The sequence below is a fragment of the Penicillium nucicola genome (genome assembly GCF_028828085.1).
Source record: "Penicillium nucicola strain IBT 29836 chromosome Unknown utg000003l, whole genome shotgun sequence".
NCBI lineage: Eukaryota > Fungi > Ascomycota > Eurotiomycetes > Eurotiales > Aspergillaceae > Penicillium > Penicillium nucicola.
In genome coordinates, this window is record NW_026643127.1 from 918715 (window position 1) to 936787 (window position 18073).

The following is an 18073-nucleotide window of genomic DNA, read 5'->3' on the forward strand; positions in this document are numbered from 1 at the left end:
TTCAGAGTCTTAATTCTATCATTTAGAACATATGGCCATGTTAAATGGTAAATGAGATCTTGTAGTATTGGAGGGCCAAGTGCTACAATTTTATTTTACTATGTTCCCAGGCGCGGTTCCCAGCGTTATCCACCTTAATGTGGTTTTGCAGCATCAGATCATATGCATATCGAGCACGTAAACTACAGATAATGCACCAAGTAGATATATGCCTTGATTGATGCATCAACTTAGCTTTCTCTGGATATAAGTATAGTTCTGAAGTGGCCAAAGAACGCTCACATAAACTACTTAGGGTAGTGGCAAATCCCGTGATATGTTGAGGATACAAGAACCGTCTTTATAGAAGGTTTAGAGGGCAAGATAAACACAAATATCACTCCTTATCATGTTTCTAGATACAGCATCAGAATAACTGCGGTAAGCTTCATTTGCCATTCACTTACACTACCCAACCTACGATTAGGTTTTGTTCATGCTCTATCCATTTGGTATCGACCTGTCTGCTGTGCCAGACTGACATAACGCCGTTCCGATTTCGTGAGATAATGAACCAGATCCTACAGAAGGTGTGAACCAACGGTAGATTTAAAGGTATTCCCAGCGCCTTTGTGCAAAGTTAATGAGATGGTCTAGGAATCATCAGTAGCTGGTGAATCACGGTCCCATGGTTCGCTATTTGTGCCTCACCTAAAATGTTCATTCTTGGCTACGTTCTCGCGTTATAAAATATGGTGACGTCATTTGACATTATCTGTCTTAATATACGTCCACGGGTATGGCATGGAAGAAGTAAACAGGAAGAACTTTTCACTTGGATATTACTTTCAGTGATATCTACAGTTATATCTAGCGACACATCCATAATGTCTGAATTCTTACGCAAGATCAAAAATGCTGTAACAGGACACGGTGGAAAACCACAGAATGCCGTACATGAAAGTTCCAACAGCCGAGAATGTCAGGATCAATTTGAACCTCCCTGTGATAAATCACATTGTAAGTGAGACGTATACTTTTATCATTTCTTCTTACTTGTTAACAACCTCAAGTCAAACGCACTGTGCCAAGATCGTCCGCGTCCCTACCTGGTGCCCGAGGGAGGCAAGGCAACTTTGGCAAATCGAGATCTCTATCGCTCGCAGATGAATGGCATATGGGGCGTCGCTCAAAGAAAGTTACCTAGCTCTAAAACTACTACGGGCTGTTCAACCGGGCTCTGCACCGAAAGATGTGTTGTGAAGCACCTGGCTCCAAGGATCGAATGCCCCTGCAACCAATATCAGCTAAGTACAACGGACTACAATCATCATTTCGCGACGCTATCTTATTGTCCCCTGGCATGTTTCGACAACTTTATTTCCGCTTTCTCAAATTGATGCTGTATTTGAAACAGCCCTGGGGCTTCTGGCGGTACATGAAAAGCTAAATCTCAAAGAGTTCCTAATCGTGGATCATAAGACATGTTTGTCATTCTCATCATTAATAGCACACCGTAGATATTCCATCATGTTGCATTTAAGTAGTGAGAAGTCTCGACTTCTGACCCAGAGACTGCTGCTGCAAATCTGATATAATTCAACAGGTACTTTACCTCATAAAGAGGCAAGACCCTCAACCAATGCCTTCTTCTTTGGGGTAGTAATTGTATTTCAAACACTCCATATAATTTTCGGGAACATCAACTTCCATCTAGGCTAGAGCTACGATTCACCGCACCGATGACTTAGCTCACGAAATGCATATGTTTAATAATGAGGATTACATAGTTACATAGGCACACCTAAAATAATCTTTCTCGATGTTTACATTTCGATTGTTTTGAGTATGGCGATAAGTTTAGACGATTTCATCTGTTCAGGGATCGAATATCGTTTTCATTTTGCTGCGACGATATGATTCTCGCACTGGGCAGTCACGATGGGCGTGCACTTCCCACTCCTTGGTTTCATCGGCTAAAGCAGAGCCTTTCTCGTTTCTTTTCGCTGTCTTTTCTCCCCGTTTTAGGTTTCGTGGTTGATACTTGGAGTTCGACTTCAAACGGCGAAGTGCAGAGACATGAATCGTGGCATCCTCAGGAATATCCCGCGCTTCCCCCAGAGGCAACGGCCATCGAATTGGTCTCCAGGATTGGTCCTTTTGCAAATGCATTCTCCGGAGTGGAAAATACTCTAGCAATTTCCAGGATAAAACAGCAGGCCATTTGGCACCATCATGATATCGCAAACAATCATGGATTTCACCATTCGTGCTTGACTTCCAAAGTGCGTGCTCAAATTCAGATCTTTCATCTGTCTTTCCACTCATTTCCAATTTTTCTTGGCTGGCAACTCTATTACCTGAATCTTGTCGAACATTACCGTCAATTGACTCATCAAAGCACCAGAATTGTTTCAGTTTTTCAGGATCGAACTTGAGCCCTGCGCGTTGTGCTTCAGTAACCATCCACACCAATGGAACATGGCTTAGCGCCCAGTCTTCTTTTTTGCTGAATCTCAACCCCCCCCCAATATCGGCGTGACATCCAGGAAACCATACTTCTTCAACGCTCTGACCTTTATCTTTGTACTCTCCATAAGAGGTGGCATCGAGGATGAGATCTGGGAATGAACAGTCTTTTTCATTTCTTGACTGCCGGTGGGAACGAGGTGGAGGCCGATAGAACCTATCTTGCGGGGAAGGGCTCTGCAGAGAAAGATCGTCCAAAGTGGGCCTTCGCTCTTTCGCAAAACCCTGCTCATTAAAGCTATCTTGACGACTGGCGGAGCGTATACGCCGGGCCTGACGACTATACAATCTCGCTCGAGCAGCTCGAGCAGAGATCGGATTAGAATTTGCCATCAAGTCTTGTCGAAACTTAGCGCGATGCTCGTCAATACTGACTGCGTGGCGGATAGTTTTGGCAGTAGTTCTCGTCGAAAAAGGGTATAGAAATCGGTTTCGACTCATCTCAAAGTGCGGGATGCTGTTGACTGTGTCAAACAAACCTAGAAAGTCGATTTGCGTTACTGGGCGACAAAATGTCTCTCGCAATGCCTTCATATACTGGAAGACATCATCTTTCTCTTTCTGGCTAGTCTCCCTGCTATAATGGCTTTCTCCCCACTTGGAATAGATAGACCAGAGAAAACGAACTTTCCCTTCATTCCCTGCTTCTAATAGGCCAATGTGGTCGAGCATTTCAGCAAGTAAGCGCGCGACATACGCGCCGCGACTAAAGCCAATGAAGTAGATTCTGTCTCCAGGGGTGTAACAGCTCATGAGATATTTATAACCAGCCATGACATGTTCAGCAAAGGTAGACCCGAAGGCAGCGTCTTTTGCTTTTGTATACCATCTCTTGATGGGATTGGGATTAGCGTTGGCTTCGTTGGATACAAAAATGAAGCCAGTATCCATCCCAATTCCAGGTTGATAATAATGCAGGTGGTTTTTGTCATTGCGATCAAGCATCTAGATTCGCATAAGTATCATGAAAGAAGTTGCTTCGTATTAAGATCACATACTCGGTATATCTTGAGGACATTACTATCGGTGTCATCTCCGCGAAATTCGTATCCGGTACCATCAAAGCATAGAACAATTTGCCTCGGGCCTGTGGCTTGATCCATACCGTTACTTTTGGTTTCAAGTCTCGATACGTAGTAATTTGAAATGCTGATACATAATAGGAAACAGCATGGAGGGGTCCCTGTTATTTATTACGCTAACACTTGATCCTTTTTAAGCTTCATGGAGTGGTGACCTCATCAACAAAGAGTATCCACGGTTGATTTCAGCCTGTAGCGGAGTTTAGGGTTACGCTTATTATGGCGGGGCTTGATTTCAATGGTCCATGACCCGATACCAAAGGCCAGATCAGGATAATTCCGCTTACGGATAAGCAGATCGATCTACCGATAAGATTCAACAAATCGAGCATCACCCGTGTACCGTACCAGAGCTCTCACATACAGAAGGAATTTCGGCGCTCATACCAATTCCTTTTGCTAGATACCCTTTATGTATAATTCGGCTTCTTTCTGGGTCCTTTGTTTATTTCCAATAGATTGCGGTATGCTGCAGTAATGTACTGAAATTGAGCACTCGGGTGGGCACACGGGACGGCTGACGTGATCTCGCTATGTACCCCGGGGCCTAAGGTAACCTCAAGCCTCGAGATGTTTGGTCTCGGTAGAGAATACGAAGAACCAGGTAAGACTTAGAATATCTAACGCTACAGTAGATAGTTGAAAATAAAAGAACTTTGGCTACAGCGGATTAAATTAATTTGGTATCGTACATATAATATCCGTTGGATGCGGGAGGATTTGCCAGTGACGCCGTCTATCCTCGTAAAACAACTTCACCCTATAATTGATCGGCTTACCTATCCACTTTTCGACCAGTAGCGGTCCAAGCGTCCGCAGTTCCGCATCTTGCGCAAGGATTGGGATGGTGGTTGTGTTTGAAATCTAGACTACTCTATAGTTCGCTCTAAAGTCCAATTCGTGTGCTTTACACTTTGCCATGATAAAGTATAAATATAGACCCTCAACCCCTCTTCCGACAATTTCAATAATATTGCAAGCATTCGTACAGCTTTTTTCCACACTACAAACTGAAATCGACTATCATGGCTCCCAGGGTTGCTATCGTCTTCGTACGTGATGCTCCTCATTCATCAATCACTCCAATTTCACCCGCGCTGTCTTGAATTCCCGATCTTTGATGCTTCAACCAACTAACCAGTGTACTGAGCCAACAGTACTCGATGTACGGGCACATCTTGAAATTAGCCGCGGCAGAAAAGAAGGGCATTGAGTCCGCAGGTGGCACGGTGGACATTTTCCAGTACGATGTCCGAGACCTTGGCACAATCAGATTCAATCGTTAACCGCTAAGCCATTAGGGTCGCTGAGACACTTGGCAGTGACATCCTTGCGAAAATGCATGCTCCTGCTAAGTCAAGCTACCCCGTTGCTGAGCCTGCGAAGCTCCTCGAATACGATGCCATTCTTTTCGGCATTCCTACCCGCTACGGCAACTTCCCCGCTCAATGGAAGGCTTTCTGGGACAGAACTGGCGGTATTTGGGCCTCTGGTGGCTACTGGGGCAAGTATGCGGGCGTCTTCGTTTCTACCGGTACACAGGGTGGTGGACAAGAATCGACAGCGCTTGCCACTATGAGTACCCTCAGTCACCACGGCTTCATTTACGTCCCTCTGGGCTATAAGACTGTGTTCCCCTTGTTGTCCAACCTGGATGAAGTCCACGGTGGTAGTCCCTGGGGTGCAGGCACCTTTGCTGTAAGTCAGCCTTTGCTTTATCCCAACGTGACCTTCTCTGACTGACTAACCCCTCTGAACAGGCGGCAGACGGCTCTCGTCAGCCAACTGACCTTGAGTTGGAGATTGCTGAGGCTCAGGGAAAGGCTTTCTACGAGGCTGTGTCCAAGGTCCAGCATGCATGAGTGTGATTGCTTTTCGACAGCCCTCTACTCTCAGGGTCTACCTTCACTTTTTTTTAGATCATTTATGATACAATTACGATCTTACTTTATGATTACATGCTAGCTATTTACTAGGACCGATGATACGGTCATGTGAATTGGACAACATAATTGGTTTTCCTTTTGTCTCCCTGGTGGCGCGTAGCTGGAAATTACCCGCTGCTTGTTCGTAGGCTCAATGGTCGCAAAACTCTATGTCAAGTTGATCAAGTTGCCAATAAATATTAGTCATATAGGGCCTATGCGCTGGTTGTATTACAGTGACCTTGTCCAGTGACAGTTGGATACGTATGTTGCGCATTATGGGTGGTTCGGGTCAACTTCGGCTGAATACACAGGCCTCTGCCAGATCATAGCCCAAAAAATGTCCCACGGACCACCTCCGTGTCCGAAATGAATTCCGCAACTTTGTATTTGCCGATGTGTCTTACCCCACAGACCGTGTCTTATACCCACAAAATATCATGGAACTGCACAAGTGAGCGAGTGGGTCAAGTCGTGCACTATCCGAATATGGTTCTTATTGGGTGAAGGCATCACCTGATCTATACAATTTGAGCTTTAGGCGGACTGTAATTGACAAATTTAGTATGTCTTCTTCTCTCAAACTGCTTTACATCGCAAGACTTTCATGACTTGAGTATTCCACATCGACCTGCCTTCCAGACGTGACCACCCCCAGTCTTTTCTATCGTCACTATCAAATGACAACAAACGAAAATGGCACCCTCAAGCATAGATTATAATTGGGTAGCTACCGAGCTCGGCAGATGGGAACGTGACATTGATGAGGCGGAGCAGCTCTATACAACACTTGCAAGGCTGTTTGAAGGAACTGGGCGCACCTTTTTCGCAATGACCGCTCATATCTCATTTACGATTGATGGCGATGACTCCATGGAGGCGACAAGCCAACGTGTGATCTCAGCAGTTCGATTGGCATGGTTACGGATACGATATGATCATCCAACGATTGCATCCTGGGTTGAGTATCAAGCGGAGAAAGGAAGATGTCGCAAGATCTACGAGACCCTTTCCACCAACAACTGTCAACAGGACACATGGCTTAATGAGACAGTTTGCCCCGTATCTACCACGCAGACTAGTGAGGAATGGTGCAATTCCGACCCTCCGGTGCCCAGAATACCCACTCTCTTTTTGGTCTACAACAATGACCGGCCATCTGGACAACCAAAAACTTTTAGTCTTGTCTTGCGCTCTCATCACGATATCGTGGATGGAATTGGCTCTCTGCTACTGATCAACAACTTGATGAGATATGCTTCCGCGGCTTTTGATGACCCGGCCAATTTCTATGTACCCGCCTTTGGCAGTGAATGGAAAAACCTGAGCCCGCCGTTTCGGGTTGCGGCCTCACTGCCAGACCAGTTGACCACCGAAGAGGAGGAAATACTTGAACAGACAAAGACGCAGAAGAAGCTTTGCTTGAAGGATGTTGAGATTGCAACAGTGCCGTATGATGTTACCAAGCTTGTGCCCGGAATTCACCAGAGGGTATCTTTGACGCTCACATCTGATGAGACCCAACGTTTGCTCGGCGCCTGTAAAGAAATTGGGGCCAGTTTGACTCACGTGTATCATGCAAGCGCTGCTGTTGTGCTTTTCAGTCTACAAAAGAAAGGCCCTAAAGAGAGGAAAGTACGATACGTGAATTACTCTCTGATCAACGAACGTGGGCAGTGCCAGGATCCCTACAACTCTCCGTCGCATGCTGTTTCCGTTTACCACTCAGTCTCGGGTCAAAGTCTCGTCATTGACTCAAAGATCCCTGCCGTTGGCGATCTAGCACCAAGCCTCAAAGACGAGCTAAGTGAGCTTCGCAAGGTTATCGAAGAGGTCAAAAATTACTATCATGGTATTCGAGACAATAAAGGGCGCATCAATCTTGTGCCATCTTACTGGGCTTTGGGAACTCCCGCTTACCCAGCTGGTCCTGGAATCCCCCCTATCCCGGCAGCAAATAACATACCTTCCGTTTCCATCTCGAGCATGGGTGTTATTGACAAGATCATACAGGAGAAATACGGGGCCATGCAGCTTTACTCCCCATGGGTTACCGGCGAAGAACTGGGAAATGGTCTCGGGTTGTTCTTGGGGACCTTCCGCGGTCGCTTGGAGCTGAGTATCGCTTACAACGATGCCTGGCATACCAAGGACGAAGCACTGTCCTTTATTGAAAGATGCAACAGTTTAGTGCTCCAGCTGCTGGGCGTGGGGTCTAATTTTGTGTGACTTTGAAGATTGATTTACCAATTCATCACAATCTTGAAAGATCATCCTCCCTTTGCATTCTGAGGTGCATCATTTTATTTTTAGTCAATTCTGATAATGAATATATCGATAAATCTTCCTCTACATAATGTGTGCTTCTAATTAAGGGGCACTCCGCCGTTGAATTGCAGAATGAGATCCAGGATAAACAAACAAGCTGCCAAATACTATGAGTGCTCGATTCATGTTCGAACAGGGTTCAGCTCCCCGGTGGGGCCGAAGTTCAGCCGAGGGAGTTTCTAATCCCCAAAGTGGAGAGGACTGCGTGTTGACAAACCTGAATAGGAAGTTCGGCCAGCTCCGAAAAGGGCCACGAGTATTTGGCGGCATTTGGGTGACTTGTCTCGGAGCGCCATGAAGTATGAGTCCATTTGAACAAAATCCATTGCCCCGAAGCGAGGGAGGTAATTTTACAGATTGTCTTGCATGTGTCTGTCATATTTTGTGTTGATAATTTGCAATGCAGTCGTCGTTAGTTACATCTTTTTGATAAACTTCTCTTGGTTCATGAATGCTTTGAAGGGTTCATTTCCAGCTAGTTCATATCCTGTGTCCTTTTCTCTTCTTCGTCATACATTCATAGCTTTGACATTCATAGCTTTCAGTCATCTCGCAATGAAGGTGGTTCATTTCACTACTTGCGGTAGATTTCAGTGATCGTATATGATACTGGCACTATGGGCATCCGTAAAGTGCTTGTCGAGACCTTCCCCACCACATACCCTCAGCGGAGCCCTTTGTTCTACCTCCAGGTTCTGGTCGAAAAACAAGCCCTTTCTTCAATTCTTCTTGATTGAAGCTTCTGGTGTGCACAATATACGTATCACCCTTGGATAATGTTCTCAAACGCGATCGTGGCTCGGTATCCCATACTGGGTATAAGCTCACCAGGCCACCGACTTCCAACAAGACCATTTCTTGCTCTTGCTCTGTGTTATTTACACCCGGGTGGTCTACTCCTGTTGGACGCTTTCGGTGGGTCATATGATTTCCACTCAAGTTCGAAAGGTCGAGGTTGTCAAGCGCTGGCATCGATCGGCTTAGATGGCCAAATATCGGAGTCCATGAACCAGCAGTCAAATCACAGTCATGTAACTTCAGAGAGCGAATGTCGGGATGTTTCTGGAGAAGTAATAAGATAGACTCTTCTTTTGCGAAAAAGCCGGAAAAGGCGCAGTGCTGCAGCTTCGGGAACTGGGCTTCGGAGGCAATATTTTCAACAATTCGATCATAGCTATCCAGTCGCTTGCCATAAAGAGCATGGCGGAAGGATAAATCCAGCTCTTGCAGAGACGATGCGTATTTGAGGAGAGAAGTCACTCCCTGCGTCCCGTTGGCCAACGTTGCACGCGGATCTTCACAAGTTAAATGACCCTTTGAAGAACCAAATGTTGTGCGTGACGCTTTTTCATATTCACTCAACTCATCATCATCAGAATCGTCAAATTCAACCACGGTCTGTATCTCCGCAGAAAGACTGATTGCGAACGATACCAAATCTTTGCTCAATCCCGCTAGCTGGTTGGGACTGAGACCTGATACATAGGATGTAATATGACCAGATGGAATACAGCATCTAGGAGTGTTGCGATAGACATCAAGTTTCTTCACCGAGACCCCGCTCTGCACCATCGCTGTCAGAACCAAAGAGAGTACATGAGAGGCTCTCATCCAGAGCGGATGCCACTCTCCATGTTCTGTCGACTTTCTCTGCGTGCATCTTGGCCCAGTGATGACGGCGCCATCTAAATGAATGAATTCCAACCCGCTAAATTTTTGGAGCGCGATTCGAAGAAGTCCAATCATCTCACTTGATGATTCACTGGCTCGGAGCTCTTGCTTTTCTTTCAACCACTCTAAGTCGGAATTGGCGTTGAAAAGTTCCTCGGGGGTGTATTTCATAGTGGTGGCTTCAAAAAATGGTCCCTTGACCGTTCGGACCACGTATTTTCCGGATGCCACATTCTTCGCCAATTCGGTAGAGTCGAAGCTTGTGGCCACAAATTTCAATGAATGGATCACTTTGCTAAGGGCAGGGTTGCACGCCAATGAATGAAGGGAACGAAAACTCTGCGGTGATACATCGAGACTTGGTTGTTGAATGAAGCCTAGAAAGCGGGGTCCAATACATATTTCTGAGAGCCTTCGGTTTGTAAGGCGAAGAGCTTTGATTGTGTTGAGATCAAGGAATTTCAGGACTGTCTCGAAGACTTCTTGGGGAAACTTTTCCAGTTCCATGGTGAATGGTGATGATCAGTCAGAAAATAATTGAATTTGAGGCTCATGAGGTTAAAAAGGGTCTCGGTTAGGGACCGTAAAAGCTCGAAAGAGATGCTAGGGTTGCGCTTTAACCATTTCGGGATAATAAACTGACTAAGGTGCGGACACTTGCTGCGTCTTCTTCGATCCTCATGAGTCGCAATCTCTGCTGGTAATTCTTTCTGATTCCTTTTTTGTGGATTTAATTTCCCTCTTGTGATGATCTATGTATTTTCATCTATCTACTTCTCAACTTATACAGTCACCTTGAACCCATGCCTTGGCGCGTATACTCACAGACTTATATCTCCGACCGTCTCAATCGTCAATTTGTTGCTACTGAAACAATGAAGTCTCTCTAAAGTCTTATGTCGTAGCCCTGTATCTGTCGGCCAAAACTCTACCAACTGCCCTCGTTGAAGGTTACTGAAGAGCTGGTCAGACTCGGTTACTTCGAGTAAACGTATTTTTTGTAATCGACTTGTCTCAAGACAAGGTATCGATCGAGTCACTCTTTTTTAAGGAAGCAGAGTCAACAAAACTGTACAAAATGACTGATTGGTCACAAGAGAGAGACATGTAGGTGTGAAGGCTACAGAGCAAGAATGTAGGAGTCTATGGCTCAATTCCAGAGGGGTTCGGGCCTAGTCCAATTCAAGTATCATGAGGCGCTCTAGCAGACACGTTTTCGCCCAGCGCCTCGAGCATCTACGCTCAGGTCGCTTTCGATTCCTCGGAGCTCGGTGCTCCGTAGCCTATGAAACAATATCTTAAAGCGAGGTATCACAACTGCGGCTCTAGATATTCTTCTACCTTGAGAGTTACATCGCTCAGAAAGTTAGAGTTATTTTCAAGTTTCATAATTAACCATAAAGAGTTCTATCAACTTCCCCACACACAGTCGGCTCATACTCATCATAATGCTGTCAGCAAGGGTTGAGAAACGCTCATTTCTCGATGTTGTTGCTCTTGGGTCTGCCATAGTCTAATCGCTCCCATCTCATCACTAACCCACAGACAAGACAGACGGCACCACCAGCGATTACTAGATAAAATTCCCGTCCAATCACCGTTGCGACGGCACCAATTCCACGAGAAAGAACCTCAGGGTCGCCAGACTGCCACACTGCTGACGACACACCGGCGAGCGCCTCACGTAGGTCTTTGCCTGAGTACCCGCTCTCTCCAATGGCATCTGTCAACAAAGTGTATCCCACATTCTGATAAATTGAGCCCGCGATTGCCAAAGCAACTGCAATGCCGCCCATTTGCGCCATATTAAACATCACAGCGCTATCGACGCGGTCGCGGGGGGTTTTGTTTATCACATTCGAGACACCAACTCCGTGCTGGAAGGAACAGCCAAGACCAACACCAATGATTGCTTCAAATCCTAGTACTTGGGACTCGGAGACATCAGGGCTCAGAGTTCCGGCCATAGCACCGGCTCCCGCGACAGTTGCAATACCAGCAATGATATAAATCAGGTTATAGCGGCCAAATAATGGGAGCGACCCACCCACAAGAATCACCACGGCGATGAAAACCAAAACGAAAGGAAGAAGACGAACAGTTTGCTGCATTGCGCTGTGGCCGCGAGCGAACGCGAAAAACAGCGGCGTGTAGTAGAGAGTGATGGCGTACGACGCGCCCGCACAGCCAGACGCGACCCAAAGAGGAAGCAGGTCGGCACGGTTTAGTAAATGAAGAGGAATGGCGCGTTGCTCGGGAGTTGTTCCAATGCACCAATATTGTTGAATGGCCCATCCAACCAATACCACCCCGAAGACCACCCAGACTGCGATGGACGCTGCAGAGCCCCAGTACCACACAGGACCGGAGAACTCCAATGCGAGAGCAAACAGTACTGGGGTAGTCATGTTGAACACAATTCCGATAGGATCGATCGCCATCAGTCGGGAGAGCAACGGAATGTCTGGCCCCAAGTATTTGCGAGGGAGACAAATAATGGCGAGCACCAGGCTGAGACCTACCCAAGGCAAGTTCATATAGAAAGCCCACCGCCAGGTAGTGTGTTTGTTTGAGGCGAGGGCAGAACCTATGGGACCTCCAATGACGAGGCCCACGGCCCACGTTGCGCTCAGAAGACCGAATAGACGAGGTGTCTCTTCTGGCGTGGCGAAAACGGCGACAAATGTTAAGTTGCTATTTTATCGTGAGCTCCTTGGGACTAACATCGTCTAAAATACTTTGGAAGAGACCTTTGGTAGACAATAGCACCACCGACACCCATAATAATCCGTCCAACAATAACCGCAGGAAGATTGGGAGCTGCACCGGCCACAGCAGCACCGGCCATAAAGACCACAGCGCTACCTATGTAGATCCATTTCATGTCCACGCAATATAAAATCTTTCTGGAGAATGATAGGACTGCAAATACGGCGAGACTGAAGGATAGACTGATCCATGGTAGAAGCGTGATGTCGCCGAAGGCCTTGTAAAGAGCTGGCTGGATATTAGCAACGTTGCTCACATCATAACCTAAAACAATTACTTTGTTAGAATGCTAGCTCTGAATAAACCGTGTCAATCAAACTGAGGGGTTCAACCATTGATTAGTGTTGTCAGGATAAGAACTGAAAGAGTTCCTTTCCATTTCCAATCGGGGATGTGGCTGCGAGGATGAACCTCTGGCGAGAGGTCGCTTTGGCTTTTTTCCGAGGACGACATGGGAGGTTTGATGGCTCAAGAGTGTGTCTTGAGTATTCCGGAGTAGGTAGAATTAGGAAAAGGCATTAGCTAGGAGGGAAAAGTAGCTCTTGTAGATAGATGCATACGGCCTTTTCGACCCCAAGATATGAGGGAGATTAATCCTTGAATAACATTGCGCTTTCCTCGCCTGACAACGGGTTGCCTAATATATTCCATAAATAGTTTCTCAGAAGCATCATTTATGCAAGACAAACAAGGATACTGATTACGTTGTTTGTTGTGCTTGTCCACGAGATCTGAGCCCACTGACTCATATTTCCAACATGCCTAGACGCACTCAACAGACAGCTAGATTAGTATTGATGTTTGCAAAGTGATATATTGTATAGTAGGTCAGCACATATCTTTGTCCCCGAATCTATGACCCATTTGCCAAGTGGGGAACACCTGGCACCGTAGAAGCCCTGGGCAGCCTAAATTAATCATGGTCAGCATGCCCAAAGAAATACCACTCACACAAAATAGGAAATCGGGTTATAATGGGATTCTGCATTGGGACAAATGCTGCGCTCAATTTGAGTTAATAACATCGGAGTGGCTGCCGTGAGGCTTTCAGGCGTTCCATCGTCATCATCTTATCTCGCAGGGATCATGAGCCCGTTGTTCATCCACACTAAATATAGAGTGGGATATAGTGGACGAAACATGGATATATACTCTCCTTGCACTCCTTTATGATGGTTGGGGTGTTTGTTTTGTTATATCAATGCGACAGCATACTCCTGGTTAGTTTACTTGACAGTAATTGTTTGCCTACTTTTGCCGGACTTTTCAAATCATCAATTGCTCGGAAATCCTTTAATAAAGTCTCTACATCTCATTGCTTACACCGCTTATTTCTCGACCAGATCTGTCTTCATACTCGCCTCTTGCACCATGTTCGAATTCAAAGCGCATCTTAAAGTACCCTCTGCTTATACCATAACACTTGACAATCTTGTTCTGCAACGCCATTCATTACCAGTTCTTGCAGCTCTATTGATCGCAGGATATATGCTTTTCTCTTTTCTTTGCACCTGGCGCTATGCGCAGAAAGCACGTAGGATGGGTTGTGGGAAAGCGCCTCTCTACCCCAGTATGGACCCGTTCGGTATTTCCACACTTCTCGAAACACTTGAAGCAGCAAAGGAGAAGCTGCTCCCGGAGCTTGCACAGAAGCGAATAGCTTTTTTATCTCGCCAGCATGACAGATACGTTTCGACTTTTCGAATGTGCCAGGCCGGCCGGGAAAACCTATTCACGGCAGATCCGAAAAATATCCAAGCTATGCTAGCGACCCAATTCAAAGAATTTGGCTTGGGCGATACGCGTCGCAACGTAGCTGGACCTGTTGTCGGTCATGGTATTGTCAGTTTTGTTCCAGCATTCACAGTATCACTTCCTTTTCGCACGGTTTGACTGACTCTGCCTAGTTTACTACCGATGGTGAGGATTGGTTTCGCTCTAGATCATTGCTGCGGCCTCAATTTACGCGAGATCAAATGAGCAATCTTGACAGGGAGGAACGACACATTCAAAATGCGCTATGTGCCATTCCTATGCTATCTGACGGCTGGTCATCTGCTGTGGATATTCAAGCCATCTTTTTTCGTCTTACCCTTGACTCGGCTACCCAGTTCCTCTTTGGTAAGAGTTGTGATAGTCAGATTGCTGCTATACACAAGGACGGGGGAAGGACATCCGATGATACATTTCTTTACGGATTTGACCGGTGCATGTGGTTTCTCGCAGAGCGACTCCGGCTCGAGCGGCTTTACTGGATCATCTACAATCAGGAGTTCCGGAAGTGTATCAATATCGTTCACGCTTTCGTTGATAAGTATGTTCACGCTGCTTTGATACAGGCGCAACAACAGGAAGAGAAACCTCACAGCATCGGAAATGCCCCATCTCAGTATATTTTCTTGAAAGCTCTAACAGGGCTTACGAAAGATCCTGTCCGGTTACGCGATGAATCTTTAAACGTTCTTCTGGCAGGCCGTGATACAACGGCTTCGCTACTCAGCTGGACAATCCTCCTTCTCGCAAGACACCCGCTCATCTTCACACGACTGCGAAGCGATATACTGGAGCAATTTGGTACTTACGATCAGCCACGGAACATGGATTTTGCGTCTCTGAAATCTTGTCAGTATCTACAGCATTTTCTCAACGAAACACTACGTCTTTACCCAGTCGTGCCCTTCAACCGCCGTTGCGCGACAAAAGATACTACGCTTCCTCGCGGCGGCGGGAAAGATGGCACCGATCCTATCTATGTTCGTACAGGACATACAGTCTTGTATAGTACCTACGTTCTGCATCGTCGAAAGGATCTCTGGGGCCAGGATGCCGAAATATTTAATCCGGACCGGTGGGTCGGGCGAAAGGTCACCTGGGAGTATATTCCGTTCAACGGGGGTCCTCGAACCTGTATTGGTCAGCAGTTTGCTTTGATGAGGGCTAGCCATGTGCTGGTAAGGCTTTTGCAGAGGTTTGATCAGATTGAGGATGTGCACTCTGAGAGAGAGATCCGTTATGGTGTTTCGCTTACTTCTTGTCCCGCTGATCCTGTCACTGTGAGATTGCATCGGGTGGAAATGGAGGATTGAATTGTATGGCAAAGCTTAGAGTTGACAATATGGCTTATCTTAGCAATAAAGAAATTCTTGATATATGACAATACCTTGCCATCATAACTTATTCGAACCGTTATTCTGCCAAAATGGTCAATGTGAATGTGAGTCCTTCAATTTTGGGTAGCTATGTGGCTCTCATCAACAACATGAGCAGTTCTTCTCCGATGCAACTCGTGGGTGGTCCATACTCTTTGCTTCTGTCCATCGCATCTGTTTATCCGATTTCGATCGCCCGGCTCCAACTTCCTGACCAAGTGTTTCTTGCTGATGCCGCCAGCTGTGTCCCTGTGCCGCCGGGGTGCGCTCCGAGCACCATCATTGGTCTAAACACTCGCCCAGTCGGGCTCAATCCGATATTTCATATCTTCCAACGTGTTAACAGGACCTGATGCGAGTTTCCCTTGTGGATCACCTCCTTGTGTAGGATCTACCGTTGGCCAGAGGCCCGAGAACATTTGTTTGCAAGTTGATGTGATCAATCAATCAATCAATCAAAGTTCAATTAATCTGATGCAGCCTAAGTAGTACCGTCATGGCTATGCAGGCGCTTCTATCTAGTCGAAGCAAGAACTTGCCCATACGCCTGATAATCGAAATACAGAAAAAGAGCTGGTCCTCAAAAAGAGAGACTAAGTACCAGCTTGACGTGAAAAAAATATCCAACAGCCTAAAATTCAACCCAAAACATAAGAAAAACCTGGTGTCGCAGGCATCCAGGTACAAAGAACGTCGGCAGTTACACCATCTACCTTTCCAACATCCCACTTCTATGCCATCCTGTCTCTCCCCCTAAATCCTGCATCACACTGACAGGCCCCGTTCTCAGTCCTCACATCAGCCTCAATTGCTGCTCAGATTGGTCATGACCGAAGAATCTTAGTCCAATTTGGCACCGTATATTCGAATAGCGCGCTGAGGGACGTAGTCTCTCCACCCTCAGCCGTAGACGCAAGCATTGGTGAGTACCCAGCGTCTTCGGGACTCTGCTCCCTGACCTCGACATCGATATCGATGCCTTCTTGGTCGTTATCGGCGTCGAACTCGGCATGTTGAAACTGAGCAAGGAGGCCAGTCTGGTGCATGAACTTGGCCACGCAGCGGGTGGCCAGCAAGTTGATGTGTCAGGGTGTTTCCGCTCACAGAATCATTAGTATGGCTTTTGCTTTGCTGAGGAATACTCACCATATCATGACTGAGTAATAAAGACTTGATGTGGGTTTGTCCTAGCTTCCCTCGACAGGCATCAGCCGTCATGAGGTACTGGTCGCCAGCACTGCGTAGAAGTGCAAACCCGTCGCTGGCGCACCAACCCCGAAGGGATGATTCCCAGGAAAACAGGTATAAACTCCTGAGGTCCTGGGATGTAAGTGTGGGAAAACATGAATCAGGGATGATACGGTGCACGCTCCGTGCCCAGTTCATGAGTAGTAAAATCAAAAAGCAAAAGCAAATCCCAGAACTGCAAAAAAAGCAATACAAAAAAAAACACACTACCGCAGAAGCCAGCCCGGTCAGGAACCCAACATCCCCTAGGGAGAAGCCGATTCCGTCTCTGTATTGGCAACCACCTGATTGATCTTCCTCGTGATATTTGCTTCGATTTCTTGTAAGCAAGTTCTCTGGGCAATTGTACAGTGCAACTCTATACGATCGATTCGACGGTTGATCTGCTTGAGCAGACGGTGCGTCTCATCAACAGAATAGCCCTGTTCAAGATCACGAGAGGAGGGGGGGTCTTGTGTGAGCGTATAGCCAGAATGAATTCAAGTAATGCTGCCAGAGATGGGGCAACCCAAACTCCAACCACATTGAAAACCTCAAGTACTGTAGGGCTCATCATATAATAAAGGTCCGAAGAATTGGGATGTAAACTCATAGACGTCTATGTCACAAAACTATCTTTCGGGCAGAGAAGAAAGAAATAAAGAGAGAGAATAAAAAGGGAGAGCAGTTTTGTGGGAGTTGGTGATTCCTAAATGGGAAGTCACGAAGCAGGAAGGAACAACCGTGGGAGTGGAAAACACGTGAGGCAGACTTTCACCTTATACAACATGGCATTCGATCATGGAGCAATCGTTCTACTTTCTTCAGAGAATGATACAGCCGCCAGGGTTTCTTATGTCTCCATGTGATGTAAAGTCTTTTCGGAATGAGTCTCCAGCCATTACTTTTTGATACCTCTTTCTTTGCAACAAAGAGAGATTCCGGTAATACATCGCATCTTCAGACAAACCAGCCTGAATAGAATCCGTCTCGAATCGTGAACGAGCGTCGACTAGTTCGTGGACTGCCAACTCCCTAATTTCAACATTCATATGAGCCTTCCAACTGAAATCCTCTGGGCTCAAGCATGGTCCAAAGTCCTTCCACGAGGTGAAGACGAGGCAAGCATGTGTTGTATTCACGGTTCGTATCTCTAACTTCCATGAGGTATTGCATCTCCTGCAACGTCCTTCATCTGCCAGCTTGCTTAAGCTTGTTTCGGAACTGTATTGCTTGGTTTGAGATTTGATGATTTCCGAAAATTCCGGTTGAAAGTCGGTGATATGGCGACAGACTTCCATAAGATCGTGAGCGTTGAACGGCCACATCTGTGGTACATTTTGTTGCTCTACTATCGCTAGTTGCTGTGTTCTCAAGCAAAGGCCCGGTGGCGTAGAGCATATTCGACCTTCGA

At 46.5% G+C, this 18073-nt stretch overlaps 6 protein-coding genes across 6 annotated transcripts; 3 read left to right on the forward strand and 3 right to left on the reverse strand.

The window, feature by feature from the left end:
* Positions 1–1857: 1857 nt before the first annotated feature.
* On the reverse strand, positions 1858–3611 carry N7511_003922 (T6SS phospholipase effector Tle1-like catalytic domain-containing protein; the record flags this gene model as incomplete). The annotated part of the gene is made up of 2 exons (XM_057126347.1): positions 1858–3453; positions 3507–3611. 2 exons carry the CDS (start codon positions 3609–3611, stop codon positions 1858–1860), a joined length of 1701 nt encoding a protein of 566 aa, XP_056985237.1.
* A 1004-nt stretch (positions 3612–4615) lies between these two features.
* N7511_003923 (NADH-quinone oxidoreductase) lies at positions 4616–5452 on the forward strand (the record flags this gene model as incomplete). The annotated part of the gene is made up of 4 exons (XM_057126348.1): positions 4616–4642; positions 4748–4833; positions 4892–5288; positions 5351–5452. 4 exons carry the CDS (start codon positions 4616–4618, stop codon positions 5450–5452), a joined length of 612 nt encoding a protein of 203 aa, XP_056985238.1.
* Positions 5453–6211: 759 nt separating this feature from the next.
* N7511_003924 (uncharacterized protein) lies at positions 6212–7744 on the forward strand (the record flags this gene model as incomplete). The annotated part of the gene is made up of 1 exon (XM_057126349.1): positions 6212–7744. The coding sequence occupies one exon, from the start codon at positions 6212–6214 to the stop codon at positions 7742–7744; it is 1533 nt and encodes a 510-aa protein (XP_056985239.1).
* A 714-nt stretch (positions 7745–8458) lies between these two features.
* Positions 8459–10021, reverse strand: N7511_003925 (F-box domain protein; the record flags this gene model as incomplete). Its single annotated transcript, XM_057126350.1, has 1 exon — positions 8459–10021. One exon carries the CDS (start codon positions 10019–10021, stop codon positions 8459–8461), a length of 1563 nt encoding a protein of 520 aa, XP_056985240.1.
* A 968-nt stretch (positions 10022–10989) lies between these two features.
* Positions 10990–12736, reverse strand: N7511_003926 (uncharacterized protein; the record flags this gene model as incomplete). Its single annotated transcript, XM_057126351.1, has 3 exons — positions 10990–12208; positions 12253–12547; positions 12616–12736. The coding sequence occupies 3 exons, from the start codon at positions 12734–12736 to the stop codon at positions 10990–10992; spliced, it is 1635 nt and encodes a 544-aa protein (XP_056985241.1).
* Positions 12737–13654: 918 nt separating this feature from the next.
* On the forward strand, positions 13655–15369 carry N7511_003927 (cytochrome P450; the record flags this gene model as incomplete). Its single annotated transcript, XM_057126352.1, has 2 exons — positions 13655–14125; positions 14191–15369. 2 exons carry the CDS (start codon positions 13655–13657, stop codon positions 15367–15369), a joined length of 1650 nt encoding a protein of 549 aa, XP_056985242.1.
* Positions 15370–18073: the final 2704 nt, after the last annotated feature.